Source organism: Chiloscyllium plagiosum, unplaced genomic scaffold (genome assembly GCF_037043375.1).
Source record: "Chiloscyllium plagiosum isolate Xiang-an unplaced genomic scaffold, Cpla_swu_hap1 HiC_scaffold_24, whole genome shotgun sequence".
NCBI classification, from domain to species: domain Eukaryota; kingdom Metazoa; phylum Chordata; class Chondrichthyes; order Orectolobiformes; family Hemiscylliidae; genus Chiloscyllium; species Chiloscyllium plagiosum.
In genome coordinates this window covers 30,579,544-30,597,872 of record NW_028270162.1, presented here as the reverse complement: position 1 = coordinate 30,597,872, position 18,329 = coordinate 30,579,544, and the positions used below count along the sequence as shown (strand labels likewise).

Genomic DNA, 18,329 nt, shown 5'->3' with positions numbered 1-18,329 from the left:
ATAAGCCCTTCATCAGGAAACTTATGCCCGAAACGTCAATTCTCCAGTTCCTCGGATTCTACCTGACCTGCTGTGCTTTTCCAGAAACACACTCTTGTCAATAATGACAATATTTCAAAATATGTATCATAAATGTTTACGAAACACTTTGAGATCTGCTGAGATATAATAAGGTGTTGTAATAAATGTAGCTTTTTGTTTTTATTTCTTCTGTCTATGAAATCATGACATAGTTAAAGTAGAATTACTTTAAAGTGATTCTAGTGCAGAAAACCCATTTGTCTGTCTTACTGAATATTTGATTTATTTCATACAATTTTATTTTTATTTTTAAGTTATCATCCCAGCATATTTTAGACATTTGTGATCTCCCAAATTCAGAGTTCCCACAAGGAATTCAAGTATGTCTGCCTCACACAAACAAAAACCCAAATCCTTGTGCTCTCTAGTTTTGTTCTTCACTCCAGTCTGTTTTGAGCCTTGACTAATGCTCTTCTCTGTCTGAGTGCAAGGAATTTGAAATTCTTCATTGCACAATTTTGAATGGATCAGTTAGCATTTTTTTTTCCACACTAAAATCCTTATTATATTTTTGAAAGTTGGCAACTTACTTATTTTAAAAGATGTTTTATTAGAAGTGTCAAGCACCTAGCACCTAGTAAACTAGGATAAAACGCTTGTTGTTGTAATCTCTTTATAATTACTTTTTTAAAGTTGAGAATGAATTTAACTGCATTTGTCTTTTTGCTGGTATTTAAAACATGTAAAGTATCTCCATAAATATTTAGTTGTCATTTGCTGATAAGGAAAGTACACATTATTTCCTACTTTTATATGTCAGAGGGAATTGGACCCCTATTCATAAATGAGAACATAATAACTTGCATTTATATAACCACTTTTATCACAGTAAAATGTTCCAAGGTGCTTCTTTGGAATGATTAGTAAACAGAATTTGACATTGTTCCAAATAAGGATAAACTAGGATTGCTGTCAAAAGCTCGGTCAAGGATCAAGTCTTAATTACTATTTTAATGAGGAGAAAGGGTGAGTGAGAGAAAATTGAGATGTTTAGGGAGAGAAATTCAGAACTTGGGACTAGACAATGGAAGGTATTGTCTCTAGTGGTAGAGAGAAGACAGTTAGCATGTGCAAAATTGGGGGAGTATAAGGTCTCTGTTTTGTAGGACTGGAGGGAATAATAAAACTAAGGAGCACAAGGATTTGGGCTTTTGTTTCTGTGAATGAGAAAAATACTTGAATTCTTAATGGGAAAGAAATACCCGTCTGTAAACTCAAACATTATTTCTCCAGAAATGTGTGCATACTGCTGTGATCTTTGAGTAAAGTTCTCACATTGTATTTTACGAGTCCTATTGGAGAGATTAATAAGTTTGTGCCTGAAGGATTGAAAGAAATGCAACACATCCAGTCCCCATTTAACATTATCCTTCTCCACCTGACTGAACTTATTCTCACACTTAACAACTTCCCTTCTGATTACTATTACTTAACTGCCACTAAACAATTTTGCGATAATAATCTTTATGGGTTGTAAATATGTCATTTTAATGGGATAAGTGAAACATTGTTTGTTCCTGTCACACCAGATTTCCTCCTCACCTTTTTTCCCCAGTGCATTGTTGGCTTTCTTAGTGCTATTTTCTTTGTCAGCCCAAGATGTAAAATATCATCAACTTGGCTTTCAATTTCCACCTTTTCTCATTCTTCATGTCTGATATTAAGTTATCCACTGTAAGCTGTTCTCTTTCTCTCTTTCCATATGCTACGTGGCGTGCTGAGAGTTTCCAGCAAGCTTTCTGTTTTTTTTTCAAATTTCCAGCATTCATAATGCTCTGCTTTTGCTAACCATACCTGTCGTAAAAAATCGTGAATGCATAGCTGTATGCTGGATGCACAAGAATTATGCTGAAATGGTGTGCCGCTGAGACCAGCAAGTAAAATGTTTTGTTTTTCAAAGTAATACTTGAGCGGCAAATAAAAGAAAGGTATATTTTGAGAACTTTGTGTTGCATCATGCTGAATATTGCAATTACTTTTATGTGTGTAAGCATATATAAGTGAATATTTCAGTTTAGCATTTTATATGATTAAAACCTCAGTGTTAAAATGTTTAAAGTTAGGTAATACACAGTATAAATTTTTCTTTGGATTTGCAGGACATAAATGCTATGGAGGAAGAGAAGGATCAACTAATTAAGCGTGTCGAGCGTCTGAAGAAAAGGGTATGATTCAGTTATCTAGTAAGGATGTTGCTTCTTCAGCCATGTGTCACATGTCACATAGGAAAATGTAAAACTGAATTGAAGGAGCATGTTGCTTGCTTAAGGAAGGCATTGAATAACACTTTTGAGTAAATTGAGACATGCTGGGAGAGTTGCCAATCACTACAAGGAGTTGCACTTAAAATGCAGGCATGTTGGTTTAATTGGTGTGAATTCTATGCTGTCATCTGCAGTTATTTATTGGTGATAGAAGGGAATCATCCGGGATATAGGATCTTGGGTATATTTTCTTAAGACGCTTTTAGTAAGAGCAATGTTTATATGTTTTCACTAGGTGGACACTGTATCAAATCACCAGCGGATGTTAGAAATGGCAAGACAGCTTCGTGTGGAGAAGGAGAGGGAAGAATCGTTAATGCAGCAAAAGCAGGAACAGAAAAATCAAGTAATTTATACTGCACATAGTGACAAGCCATGTATAGATATGTATGCTTGTTACATGAAACTATTGCAGATCAACTACTTTGAGTTATGTAGCATCTTTTTTTATTTCCTTTTAAATATCCCACTGCAATTAGTAGGAGAACATACAATCCCTAAGCTGCATCAGTCGGAAGGAGGGTGAAGGTGACTGAAGTCCTGACTGGAGAGGTTTTGAGCCTTTTGCCAGTGGACGGAGACATTGTAAGGTTAATTGTGCAATATTAAGACAGCTGCAGATAAGAGTGTAAATATCAGGGTTGTACAAGATGCCTTTTTTTTTGTAACAAATGGGAAGTATTTGATAATGTGTTCTGTCTCATCAGGTTGAAAAAGTAGAGTAGGACTCTGGAAGGATTTTTAGACAAGCGTTTTGAATTTAATGGCTTAGATGATAAGGCGTCAACAGAGGTTTTAGTCCAGATTTTGGAAGACCTCTTGATGACCACTGTCAGCCTTTGCTGTCCTTACCCCTTGAGAGTGGTCCCTATAAATTACCCCTTCAAGTATCTGAACTACCTTCTCTTTCATCCTGATCTCCCTTGTTAAAGGCAGGTGTAAAATATTCGTTTAATACTTGATCGATGCCCTCTACCTCCATGTGGTTATCCCTTTTTTGGTTTCTAATCAGCCCCACTTCTTTTACCATCCATTTACAATTTATATACCTTTTGAACACTTTGGATCCCCTTTTGCATTAATTGCCAGTCTCTTTTCATACTGTCTCCTTTAATGATTGTATAGTTTGGCTAGAATGTAGAATGATGTACTGAGTAATGGGACTATATTGACTCTTTGATAATGTCTGCATTGTCTGCACTGTGTAATTGGAGCAGGAGAAACTCAGTTCAGAATCTTAGGCACAATGTGTTTGATGCAGCTTTGATTAATGGCAGCCTGCAGTGTATCCCTTATTTGTCTTCTGGTGATAGCAAGTATGTGACTTGAAGTCACCAGAAAAGTAACTTAAAAAGAACACATTTGTAACTTCTCAAAATTAATCCAATCACCTCGTATGTTTGGCATAGTATAGTTTGTTTTATTTTTCATTTTTAGGTTAATGTCATTAAAACAAGATTGTCATTGAAGCAAGTTGTTTATTTTGTATCCATTTACCATAAAATGAACTTTTCGCAAACCTGTGCTGCTTTTATTATATTCGGCTCCTATGTTATATTTTTCTTCTCCAGTTATTCCATGCAGAACAAAGGCTGCAGAGAGCACAGCAGCAGTTAAAGGACCTTCGACAAGCTTCAGCAGATGCAAAGCCTGAGGGTAAGTGCTCCACCAAAATACAAATTTAGGAAGCAGTGTCAGAATGTGATGTGAATATCATTGGCAAACTCAGGATTTATTTCCCATCCCTGTTTCACATTCAGAAGTGGTGGTGAGCTGCCTTCATGTTTCATGCCTTCCATAGTGTACCTACAGTGTTGTTCCAAAGTTTGGACCCATTGGCAATGAAGTTGAGTGTGAAGTGACTTGAAGGATCAATATGTTTTTCATTACAGAGTACCTAGTGTCTGCTTTGTTCCTATAACCATGTTGTTCATGAAGTTAAGTTTTTGATCACTGAAAATTTCTAAGATGTCTGTTGTGTTTGACTTGATGCGGACTGGTGCCACAGAAAGTCACAGTGCAGTGGTCATATTTTTTTCTTTTTGACAATTGCTATTGTCTGCCGTATATGTAGTTCAAATGTTATCTGCCACTTGATAGATAAAATTCTATAGCACTTTGGCAGATTATTGGAGTTATGAATAGCAAAGAATACTGTAGACTAATCAGCAAAGTACCCACAAAAAATTAATTTTGATTAGAGTTGCTATATTACCTTATATGTAAACTGAAAAGGGACAGCAGTTGCTTTGCTGTAAATTATGTTTTGAGCCCAGCCAGTAGAAGGCACAGTTGCTTTGTGACATGATAGAAAATTGCTGTTCTATTTCCTCAATGAGAGATCTACCCAGCAGCCTGGTAAGATTCTTGAAATTTTCACACTTTAATGACTGATGGGTCTAAACATATGTGATTATTGGTGATAAAACTCATAATACGTGAAGGCTCAAAGTTGTATTTATAAGTATTACAAGTCTGTACCTTTAGAAATCAGATATAACATAATTCAAAACAACAGTAACTCAGATGATGTGTATTATTTAACCCTTAATGGTTGAACTGAATATTAATTTCAGGTTTGATGAAGAGGCTGGATGAGGAAATAAAATTCAACACATATATGGTTTCAGACAAGCTTCCCAAGGAATTGGATAGCAAGAAGAAAACTGTTCATTACTTACAGAAAGTGGTTGCAGAACCTGCAATGGGTCACTCTGATCTCAGTGAGCTTGAAACCAAGGTGCAGTGTTAATGTTGTTACAGTATTTTTTGAGTATTGATGAGAGTAAATGCAGAGTATATATAGTCAATGGTTTTCTAGACGAGATGGCAAATATAGTGGTCCATCTGCTTCATGCATGAATTCAAGACAGACTTAAGAAGCAAATATCCTTGATCTCAATTGTAAAGAACAACACGTAATGAGAATAGCAATTGGTGTCATACAAACTTTTTGGGGAAAGCCATAAATTGTGTTACTGCAGTTGTTGACAATTATGATAGCTACTATGACAGTTTTATTAATTGTTAATTATTGAAATATTGTTTTCCAAAGAAGGAACAAAGTAGAGGAAAGAAATGTAAGCAATCTTTTAGTTTCCTTTTTGGCTTAATAGTTAAATGCAATGTCCACTTCCATTCCATAAAAGTGGATCTGTGCAGGATCAGTAATTGGGCCTCTCTCTTTGTCTTCCATATCTATTGATAGTGAAATACCTCTTGATCATTATCCAAAGACTACTGATTTTCTTTGAAAACAGCACATTAGCTAATGTCTATATTTCATGATTTGAAATACCAACCAAAATTACATACTACAAAATCTGAAATCTAAAAAACAGTGGTTGGAAAAAGCAGGCCCATTGGTATACATAACAACTGCGAACAAGTGTGCATTTTAATAGGAAAACTAAAATCATAGTTCTTCTGAAAGAATCCACATCTCGTATATGAACTTGCTTCCTCCTTTTCGGATACTGATGGATCTGCTGAGTATTTCCAGCACTTCTTGCTCATACACAGCACACCAGGAAAAATAGGAGCAGAATATGATACTGCACCATTCAACATAATTGTGGCTGATGTTAAGCTTCAATTTCACTTTTTTACCATATCCCTTAATTACATATAGTTGTGGCATATTCGTAAACCTCCAGGGTGAAGAATTTAGGAGATTTCTCCTCATCTCATTCCTGAATGAATAGCCTGAAACTGTGTCCTTTTGTTCTAGATTCCCCACTTTAGGGAAACAATGTGTGAGAAACAAAAGCTCACTCACTTTAATAATTTCAGTCCGAGACGAATATCTGAATCAGCCGTTTATTTGTACACCTATAGGTGGGTGCTTTGTCTAATTACCAGGTAAGGCAATGACAAAATGCACAGTCTATCCCAAAAAACCCTTGCAATTTATACTGTTTTTTCCCATATGTTTTCCTTATTCCATTGTCTGTTCCCTGCTTCGCTTACGTCACAGATTTCCTTAAGACTTATCCCACAACTTCTGTTTATCCTGTCTTGTCCGTGACAAACTCTTATCTCTGACTCCCATAAGGGTGTTGACGTCAGTCTACCGTAGGTTATTGATTAGGCATATCTTTTCTTCTATCAGCATCTATTTCCATCCAGAGGCCACTTTGACCTCTTTGATTAGGGTTTGTTCCTGTGTCCCCGTGTAAGGGGGAAACAGATGCTTTCCTGTTTGCCCATATATCCACCATTGTTCTGTATTCACGTCTCATGCTAACATATCCTTTCTTTTTGCTGAATATGTATTTTCTCTTTCCTGTTCTGTATCAGAATTTATAGTTGCAGAAATAACATTAATTCATTTATATCCCACAATTTCCCCTTTTTCTTTTCATTACTATCTGTTATCTTCTGCATTTTTGTCTTCTCTTTTTTTTTTTAACATTGTTCCCAAAATTCGCAAGCATCATTTCAGAGATTTCATCCATCTTAGTCTCACTCATCTCTTTATTATTTAGTTGATAAAGTTCCTCTGTCTGATTCCCCTCAGGGGCATTCATTTCACCAAGGCTGTTTCAATCAGCCTCTGGGTGAGCCCTCGTATACAGGGTATGACACAACAGCCAATGGCCACCAATACCCCGACTACTACTATCAGGGAAGTAAGGATAAAAACCACCACCCCCTTTCTCTGCTAAAATCATATCAAGGGCTATTCTGTTTTCCCATGCCATTCTACTTGTCGCATCAAGCTGTTCTGATATTCCTTTAACCGCCTCTCTTGTATAATTTATAAATCGCTGTTGATTATAGAAAATGTAATTTATCCAGTCTACATTTTTATTAATTGTTACCCACCAAAAGAGAGCTGACTCAAAGCCTGCTGCAATCTGGTTACGAGCTTTGAATTCAGGTACTCCCCTAGGAACTCCTACCGAATCAAGATAAATCCTGTCATCAAAAGAATCTAACAGTAATCTCTTACCCCTTCCCTTTTTCCCTACTATCTTTTCCTTCTCAAATGCCAAGGTAAATGGAATTGCCAATTGTACAATTGCGCATATCCCTTTCCAATCCGGAGGTAGGGTGAGTCTCAATATTTTTCCTCCACAGTACCACCACAGATCCGCTCGGGGGACCTTTAATGCTGAGTAGTTCCCTCCCTTCTCCGTTTCGGTAACATTCTTAATCTCTGTACATAATTTCAGCTCCCCCAAATGTCTCGACCGACTTGTACCTCGCCTGTGCACACACGACGTGTGATTTCCAACTGCAGCGGAAAATGTGGGGGGAACTTTTGCATCTTTTTCCTCCAAGGGAGGGAACATCAGAGATAGGGAGGTACAATTCCTATCATTCCATGCAGTCTCATCCTGGTACAGGGCTATCATACATTTCATGCCCTTCCTGTCTCGCTTCCACCCGAGTGGAAAGGGAACCACCTGGGCCACTGGCCTACCGGAGGCACATCCATAGCAATTGCTTTTGTTCAGACTTTTTACAGTATACTTTACCCATTCAACCCGGGCATTTGCATCCCCGTACCCAGTTTCTATCTCGATGGTCTGTTTCAAATCCTTTACCTCTATAATTTTTACTACTTTAGGATCATCGGGAGGGGTGAAAGGTTGTATCTCATTACCCAGTAATTCTACCTGTTTTCCCTGTCCTACGCTAATTCGAAAACAACAGCCCACAAACTCCTTCCCATTTGCTTTCATTTCAATCCCAAATGTTTCATTTAATTGTACCTCATAAGTGCCACCTCCCAAAACTGCTTCGTGCCATGTGGTTTTCCTTATCGTTAAATATATGTGGTTACACTTTTTATCGGGACAATCGGTGCTGGTCGAAAGGGGGCCCGGTGTATTGTGACAAGACCATTATACCAGGTACCATCCCCGAGGCCATCCCCATAGGACTTAAGATGTATCTCTGAGTTGTGGTATTGTCTCTGATTAGCTACATTCCCACACTTTACTAAGCTACATACATCAGTGTCTATTACTTGTGGATTATCAGACTCAGGAACCATTAATAATACATATGAAAATGATATGTGACAAAATCCCAATACGAAGAGGGCTAGCATCATAACTCTAAGCATTCCCAGTATTCTGATCATTATGCTAAAACACAAAAAGGCTTAATATACAATCTTACAGAAATAATCCCGCGCTCGCGTCGCCACTGTATAGTCAGTTACTCAAAGTCTCTTTAGTCTGAGTTTCAGCGGGTCTTGCGTTGATTCGGCTGTCCAGACTTCTTCCTCAACTGGAGGGTCCACTGGCCCTTTGATCCGAGTATAATGAGTCCAGCCTTTCTCCGCCGTCCTTATTGCCGTTTCGGTAGTCAAAAGAGCCTGATACCGCCCTTCCCAGTCTGGCTGCAGCTTAGTCTCTGTCCATGATTTTATGAAGACCCAATCTCCTGGCCGGATGGGATGAACAGCAAATTCAAGGGGCAGAGTCTGTGCCAATAGACCCTGTTTTCTGAGGAAAGATAAAGAGGAGGACAAGCCCAGTATATACTTCTTTAAAAACAAATCTTTAGTTTTGGGAATTGGCAATTCTCCCTGCGTTCCCAGATAAGGTAATTCAAATAAGATTTCATAGGGGGATAGTCCCAAATCTCTCCTCCGCCAAGGGACAAGCCTAAAAGGCATCCTTTAAATCTATCACACTAAACCATCTGTAATCATGAGGGATCTTACTTAATAACGTGTAGGGGTTTGGCACCACTGGGTGCCTGACCTGTACTATCCGATTTAATGTTCTCAAATCCTGCACCAATCGATAAGTTCCATCAGATTTCCGCACTGGTAGAATTGGGGTATTATAAGGAGACATACATGGTTCCAATAGTCCATCTCTAATCAGTCCCTCAATTACTGGCTGCAGTCCTTGTTTACCTTCTATGGAAATAGGATATTGTCGTTCACAGATAACGTCTCCTTTTCGTTTTAAATTTATTGTAAGGGGAGGGATCTGTAGTTTTCCACGATTCCCTTCTCTAGCCCATACAATAGGGTCTATCTTTCTCTCTGCATCCTCTGTCAGCATCGCCAGTTGTACAACTAATTCTTTTTCCTGAACTCCAATCTCCAGTCCTAAAAGGATAATTAAGTCTCTCCCCAGTAAATTACTTCCTATATCAGGGATATACAGCAGTTCCCCTGTGATCCTATCCTTAGGACCTTCTATCATCATAGGTTCAAATACTGGAACAGTAAATCCTTCCCCTTTTACCCCTGAAACAATAATTGACCGTGTTAACATTTCTACTTTCTTTGTTTTAAAATTCAGCAATGACCGTGCTGCCCCCGTATCTACTAGGAAGACTACCTCCTCCCTACACGGTCCCACCTTCAAGTTTATCAAGGGTTCCTGGTGGGCCCCCGAGGGCAGGAACCCCTGACACCCCTATTCTTCATCATAATTCATAAGCGGAATTGCCTTTTCTTCCCTTTGTAGATCAGGACACTCCCGCTTAAAATGCCCTATCTTTCCACAATAATAGCATCCTGCCTGTAGCGACTTCCATCTCTGCCCCTGTCGCTCAAACCCTACATCAAATGTTCTCCCTTGTCCTCTCCCTTTTCCTCTTCCTCTGTGTCCTACATGCTGCCTCCTGCCACTCCGGTTGCTCACTATTGGTTCCATTCTCCCCTTAATTACCCCATCAACCGTAGCTACCATCATTTTCACCTTCTGTTTTTGTCTCTCATCCTCCCTTTTTACAAACACTTTCTGTGCCTCTCTCAACAATTCATCTAATGGTTTTTCGCTCCATCCTTCTATCTTCTGTATCTTTCTCTGTATAGCTGGCCATGCTCTTGTCTTTCATTCCTGAAGAAGGGCCTGTGCCCGAAACGTCGAATCTCCTGTTCCCTGGATGCTGCCTGACCTGCTGTGCTGTTCCAGCAATAAAGTTTCAACTTTGATCTCCAGCATCTGCAGACCTTACTTTCTCCTCTTGTCACAAAATGTACGTTCAAAAGACCCTGTGCCACTGGGTCCTCGGGGTTCATTCCAGAGTATTTCCGCATTGAGTCCCTTAATCTTTGCAAGAAAGCTGAGGGAGTCTCATCTTTCTCCTGTCTAATTTCAAAGGCTTTAATCAAATTCTGTGACTTCAGAACTGCCTCTCTTATTCCTTTTAGAATCAGGTCTTTCAATTCCCTCATTTCTTCTCTATGCTCCGGGTTTTGGTTTTCCCACTGGGGTCTCTGAGGGGAAACTTCACCTCTCCCTGTCCAGCATCCCCATCTCCAATCGGGTGTTCCCTGTCCCATATTTTAATGGCAGCTCCTCATATAAGTCCCCTTTCCTCCCCAGTAAATAGTATATTCAAAATAGACATTAATTCAGCCCAGGTATACAGACTGGGCCCCAAAAATTGATCAATTTGTTCAGACAATCCCACCGGATCCTCAATCAGGACCTCCATTTCCTTTTTAAATGTTCTGACCTCCCCACTGGTGAGGGGGGGCACTTACAAACCCAATCTCTTTGTCCCCTATGGGTACCTCCCAAAGGGGATAAGTCGTTACGTTTTTCCCCTTTTTCTTTTTTTTTAAAGAAATATTGCAATATTTCTAGCTCCCCATAACTTCAAACACCAATTCATCAATTCATGCTTGACTAACCTTCAAAGCCTGTTCCTAACGTATAAATATATTTATATATATTTACATTCATTTCTTCAGTATTTAATAGTCAAAATGCAAAATGCATACAGTTCCCAATTTTGCAATTCACTGTAATTACCCAGTTTTAGTCCTTTAATTTAGATCCAAAATTAGTTTTCTTAAATAGTCCTGACCAATCATTGCTCAATTACAATACTATAGATCGTAAAATAATCAGAGCTTGCCTTAAAAGAATTTGTCTACTCAAGTTTTTTTTTAAAAAAAAACTTCTAATGCACGAACAATGGCTGAATCCAAGGTCACAGATATTAACCATAGAATTTTGCTTTTACTACAATCTAATGTTGAACTGAAACTTCAACTGTCCTCCATAAATCGCTGTTATGTAAAGATAAAAGAGATTAGTTAGAAACTGATAGTAAGGCAGTCATGATCTGTAAAAAGAACAGGAGTTATCATTCCTTTTTTTTTTAATCTCAATAGAATCCTTAACCTTAAAAGAAATCATGTTAAGTTTCCATAACAAAATCAGATTCAAAACAGTCCTGGAACACAAGCTCCAGGGAATAAAACACAAACATTCAATCACCAACAAACAAATGTTCACTCAAACCAAATCACAAAGGGTTAAACTTCCTACCAGCTGTACAGCTCTTTACATTCTCTCTCTCTCTCTCTCTCTCTCTCTCTCGCACATGGACATATAAACTCAGATATTCACAAACCCAGTCTTCGTCCGATCTGTACTTTGGCCAGAAGACAGCGGGATGAAGAATGGAGTCCTTAGTCCATACAAAGCAACAATATTTAATCATCTTTCTCCCTTGTACAAGTATTATTTTTGCCAATTTCCACAACATCCTGCCCAAAGGACTTTCCGGAGGAATGTTGTAAGGGACCCCGCCTCCATTTCCATTGCCGTTTCCTTACTTTGTTTCCCCAGAGGCTTTTTCCTTACCCAAAGCGCAAGCCATATTGAGTTCCTTCGTTAGTCCCTTATTAACTACTAAAACTCAATCCCGGCCACCAAGGCAATACTTAAAAGTCAATTTTCTTACCTTGGTCTGTGCACAGAATTGCCTGGCCCCTTTTATCACCGTATCTTCTATCGAGCTCCTATCACTGTCTGATTCAGATGTCTCTCTTATAGGATTCACATCAGTCACCCAAGGGAGCAGACCAAACTGGGACACGAGACCGCTCCTCAATGGGGAACGGGACGCGTCTTCCCAGTGTCCAAGGCCAGCCACTCCCCCCGGTGATGGAAGAAAATCCCGGACGAGCCCCCAATTGTGAGAAACAAAAGCTCACTCACTTTAATAATTTCAGTCCGAGACGAATATCTGAATCAGCCGTTTATTTGTACACCTATAGGTGGGTGCTTTGTCTAATTACCAGGTAAGGCAATGACAAAATGCACAGTCTATCCCAAAAAACCCTTGCAATTTATACTGTTTTTTCCCATATGTTTTCCTTATTCCATTGTCTGTTCCCTGCTTCGCTTACGTCACAGATTTCCTTAAGACTTATCCCACAACTTCTGTTTATCCTGTCTTGTCCGTGACAAACTCTTATCTCTGACTCCCATAAGGGTGTTTGACGTCAGTCTACCGTAGGTTATTGATTAGGCATATCTTTTCTTCTATCAGCATCTATTTCCATCCAGAGGCCACTTTGACCTCTTTGATTAGGGTTTGTTCCTGTGTCCCCGTGTAAGGGGGAAACAGATGCTTTCCTGTTTGCCCATATATCCACCATTGTTCTGTATTCACGTCTCATGCTAACATATCCTTTCTTTTTGCTGAATATGTATTTTCTCATTCCTGTTCTGTATCAGAATTTATAGTTGCAGAAATAACATTAATTCATTTATATCCCACAAATGTTTCAGTAAATAACCAATCATAATCTTGACTTTATTTGCAACTGCTTCACATTCTTCTCAACTCTAGATATTTACTCCACCACTCATCATAGGACAACCATCTCTCCATCTTATCCCAGAAATCAATTTAGTGAACCTTGACTGTACTGCCTCCAATACAAGTATATCCTGCCTAAATATGGAGACCAAGGTTACAGACAATATTCCAGGAGTGGTTTTGTCAAACCCCTTAAAATTGGATAATGACATTCTTGTGCTTCAGTCCCGTTGCAATGGATCTACCAGCTCACGTGTTCGTGTACCTGCATGCTAAAGTTTTGTGAAACTCACCAAGTCTGACAATATCTTTGGAGAGGAAGCAGAGTCATGTTTCAGATCCAGTGATGGAGCTTTGAAGAAAAATCACTGAACCACATTGCATCTATTTCCACAGTTTATCTGGCTCTTTCTGTTTTTGTTTCAGATTTTCAGCATCTGCAGTTCTTTGTTTTTTGCTGAAGTTTTGTGTTCTTTGTATAAGACTTCCTTGAAAACAACATACTCCAATCATAACACGATTCTTAAACTTAAACAAAGTCAGTTGCATAGGTCCAAAAGGCATGTATAAGTTTACATTTTTTTAAAAAGCAATCTGCTTTTCCAGTCATGTAATAAAACTGAATAACTTCACACTTCTCTAAATTATGCCCCATATGCTATCTTGTTACCTATTAACTTAAATTGTTACATCTTTTGTGGAGTCTATGTCCTCCTCAACGCTTGCTTTGTATAATCAGCAAGGTTAGATATGTTTTTGTCTCTTTGTATGAACATAAATACAGATCATAAGTAGCTGAGGCTCTAGCATTGATCCTTGCAAAACTTCACTAGTTTAAGCCTGCCAAATTGAAAATACTCCATTTACCCCTACTCTGCTTCCTATCCGCTCAACAATTCCCATTCCAGCATAATTCCAGCCCCCATTTCAGTGAGCCCCTTTTCTCATGCCTTTTGTGTGGCACCTTCTTCAATGTTTTGGCAACCCTAGTATACTATATCAATTATTTCCCCTTTATATACGATATTAATTCCATCTCAAGAAAATTAATAAGATTGTTCATCAGGATTTCCTTTTCGTAAAATAATTTTGACTTATTTAAATCATGCTATGCTTGTTTAAATGTATTGATAACAGTTGATCCCAGACCTTTGCTGATGACTGATGTCAGAGTAACATTTTATTGTTCTTTTACTGCTTTCTAAAACAATCCTAATCCTCAGGCTTACTGCTATTCTTTGCAAGATTTTGAACTTCTAATTTTAATCAAATACTATTTTAATCTCCTTGATAAGGATGGATCTTTCTTGCTGAGTTTTTGTTTCAGTGGAACATTCTGAATTGCTTCTTTATATCTTTACCACTGTTTATTTACTCAGTCAATGTTTGCCAGCTGTTCCCTCAGGCTTTGCTTATATTTTTGATCTTTGTTTGTGATTGAACTATGCCATTTTCAAACTTAATGTGGAATGAGTCATGTTATGATCACTATTTTCCAGTAGATCTAATTAACCCTGCCTCATTGAATAATGCTGATAATCTTATAATCTACCTTCTGCTTGTTTGATGATGTATTGTTCCAGGAAGTCATTACAAAAGGATCCTACAAACACAGCTTTGCCTATTTGATAGGTACAATCTATATGAAGAATAAACTGGCCAACAACTATTATACTACCTTTGTTACAATCTCCAGTAATTTCATGTTTAATGCTGTGTCCAATTAGGGACCTATAACCTACTCCCAACAGTGTTTACTCACCCTTGTTATTTCTAACCTGTACTAATTCTGCTGACCCATTTCCTGAATCAATATCCTTTCTCATTAGCCCTTTTGTAATCGGGGCTACCCCTTCTCCTTTTCCACTCTGCCCATCTTTTTAAAATGTTTTGTATGCTGAACTATTTATTTCCCAGCCTTGGTCACCTTGAGACCATGTCTTTGTAACAATTATTAGATCTAAGTGATTCCACTCTGTGTTACGTTTATGACCACTTTATTATGGATGCCCTAAGTTTTTGATAAAATGAGCAAAACTTTATTACTTTTATTATTGTTTCTGCATGGCACCTACTTCTGTCAGCAGTAAACCTCATCCTTTCCTTCCTACCCAACTCATAGAATCGTAGAATCCCTGCAGTGTGGAAACAGGCCATTTAGTCCATCAAGTCCACACTGACTGTTCAAAATGTATCCCACCCACATCCATACCCCTACCCTATCCCTGCGTTCCCATGTCTAACCAATACAGCCTGCTAACCATGCCGCCCCAATAATGGATTCTAAAATCTTACCAATGACCGAGGTCAGGCTAACCAACCTATAACTGACCATCTTTTGTCTCCCTTCCTTCTTTAACAGTGGTATTACATTAGCCATTTTCCAGTCCTCTGGAACTGCAAGTTGCCATAGTCCTAGGAGACCATAGCACTGTGCTCTCATTAGAGAGATAGCAGAAAGGGTCACCATGCCTCAGCTGGTAAGGAAATTGAACCCATGTCTTTTGCATCAAACTATCCATCCAGCCAGCTGAGCTAATCACCCACTAAGTTTGTCAACATTGATATACTTTTCAATTGACTGTACTTTTATCTTTGGATTTCTAAATGTTCCTTCAACCAATATTTGCTGGCACATTCTATGTTTGTAAGTTTGGTCTCTTCATTTACATTCTGGTTATCATAACCACATCTTTTCCTGCATTGTTGCCTTGTTCTTTCTATTTAATTTTTCGCATTTCTCCTTAAGTGAATACTATTTCATTTTAAGCCCTCTCTACAGTCCCACTTACAAAACTTACCAGGACATTGTTTGCAGTGTTTTTTTCCCAAGTAGAATTTGTCCCAACAGTATAGTTTCCTCTTTTTTTGTTTCCCAAACTGATTCTAGTGCCCCATGAATTGAAGGCCATTTCTCCCACCCCAATCTTTGAGTGACATACTAACTCCCCAATATTGCTTACCCAATGTCAATTTATTTGTGCTTCAAGTAATAATCGAGGCATCATTACCTTTTGTAGTTCTGCTTATTAGCCCCTGGCTGCTCATACTTCCTCATCAGAGCCTCCTTCTAGTGCTACCTATATCATTGGTATCTTTGTACACCTTAACAACTGGATCCTTCTCCTCCTGCTCCGTGTTCTCTCCGGTCTGGAGAAGATATCCTTAACTCTGATACTGGGCAATCAGCATAGGTTTTGAGACTCCCACTATCAGAAGCAGGGAAGTATCAATCCCCTAACTCTATTGTCCTTTACCACAAGTACAATTTTAACATACATCCAAATGTACTGAAGGAAATGAATCTTATCTGGTTGTGGTGTCCTTTCAAGTATAGCCAGTCTATTTAATACTATGTCCCATAACAACTTTGAAGCCTTCTAGTTACTGAATTTCTTCCTCTGTCACAATGGCCTTGGTTGCATCTACTTTCTTTGTAAAGATGGATGCAAAATATTCTTTTAATACTTCAGCCATGACTTTGCTTCAGTGTGTAAATTCTCTTTAGTCCATAATGGAGTAAAATGGGAACGTGGTACTAAGTAGGGTGCTCAAACTGACTGATGGAGCAGTCCAAATGAACTTTTCCTGTTCCTATTTTGTGTATTTCTAATCAGCCCTAATCCTCCTTACCTATGGGACTTACAAATATTATTGGGATTTTCCTTTTTATGACAGTTGCCAGTCTGTCTTCATAATATCTCTTTTCTTCTCTTATTTGCTTTTCACCTTTCTGAATTTTCTATGTTCAGCCTTGTTTTCCACATAACGCCTGTCACAAGGACAAATTTTCTCCTTTATCTCAATTTCTGCCTCCATTCGAGGAGCTCTGGATTTGTTTGACCTACTTTTCCCTTTTGAGAGAATATACCTTGAATAAATCTAAATGTTTCTTCAATGAAGATGATTCAGTGTTCAGCTTTAGTTTTTCCCACCAACTTTGGCTCCACTATCTCTTGCCGAGCTCCATTCTTGCTCTTTTGAAGTCAGCTCTTCCCCAGTTAATTATTCTTGGTCTGGATTGTTCATTATTCTTTTCCACTGGCATAGAGTCATACAGCACAGAAACAGACTCTTCGGTCTAATCAGTCCAAGCTGAACATAATCTCAAACTAAACTAGATCCACTTGCCTGTGCCTAGGCCATATTCCTCCAAACCTTTCCTACTCATGTGCTTATCTAAGTATCTTTTAAATGTAACTGTGCCCGCATCCACCACTTGAAGTTCATTCTACATGCAAACCAGCCTCTATAAAAAAGTTATCCCTCGTGTCTTTGTTAAAATCTATTCCCTCTCACTTAAACATATGCCCCCTAGTCTTGAAATCCCCCATCCAAGGGAAAAGACACCTACCATTAACCCTATCTATACCCCTCATGATTTTATAAACTTCTATAAATTTACCGCTAACCTTCATACATACACCAGTGAAAAAAGTCTCAGCCTATCCAATCTTTCTTTAAAACTCAAACCTTCTATAACTAGCAAAATCGTGGTAGATCTCTTCTGGTCCCTCTCTAGCTTAGAAATATTGTTCCTATGAAATATCGTTCAGGATGACCAGAACTGGACACAGTACACCTGAAAAGGCCTCACCAATGTCATGTACAACCTCAACATGATATCCCAATTCTTATACTTGAACGACTGAGCAATGAAAGCAAGCATACTAAATACCTTTTTAATCACCCTGTCTATACACGAACTTCAAAGAATTATGTACATGAACCCCAAGGTCCCCCTGTTCTATAATACTACCCACAGCCCTACCACTAATTGTATATATCTTATCTCTATTTGTTGTACCAAAATGCAATACCAAATTGAATTCCATCTGCCATTTTTCAGCCCATTGACCCATTTGATCAAGATCTCTTAATCTTAGAAAACCTTCTTCACTGTCTACTATGCCTGGTAAACCTGTGATACAGCAATCAGTGAACCTTGATGTTCCCCACTGACACTTGATCTACTTGGAATATTTGTAGCATAGTATTCAAATAGGTCAAAACTGATATTAATATAGAGTTAACTATATGAATATTGTCAATAAGTAAAACATTATTAAAGTTAGTATTTAAGTGATAGGTGACAGAGCAAGAATTGATTTTCACTACTCTGCTCTCGGTAGTGTTACACTAATCCATTCACCAATACTCTGTCTGATCAATTTGTAACTTCCTCACTTGTCCTGACTGTCCCTATGGACATGCTTCCTTATTTGATATTACAGCTTTTCCTGCAAAAATAATTCTGTTATTAAAGCCTGAGAACAAAAGAATTGCATCGAAGAAATCAGATTTCTCCATGGATGTTTTCCCTTCCGAAGAATGACCACTATAGTAACACGTATGAACGCAACCACAAAACAGTAGTTATCATCTGTTCAATTACAATGCTATTCAAATGATACTGGCCATTTTATTTATCCACTACGAATC

The 18,329-nt window shown here is 38.4% G+C and overlaps 1 protein-coding gene across 1 annotated transcript in view; it reads left to right on the top strand.

Moving 5' to 3' along the window:
* The window catches only part of ift81 (intraflagellar transport 81 homolog), a 109,940-nt gene that overhangs the window by 16,975 nt on the left and 74,636 nt on the right, over positions 1–18,329 (top strand). The window contains exons 6-9 of the mRNA XM_043715704.2: positions 2,181–2,246; positions 2,581–2,691; positions 3,917–4,001; positions 4,922–5,085. Of these exons, the coding sequence (XP_043571639.1) occupies positions 2,181–2,246; positions 2,581–2,691; positions 3,917–4,001; positions 4,922–5,085 (426 nt within the window). The remainder of the gene's footprint in view (positions 1–2,180; positions 2,247–2,580; positions 2,692–3,916; positions 4,002–4,921; positions 5,086–18,329) is intronic.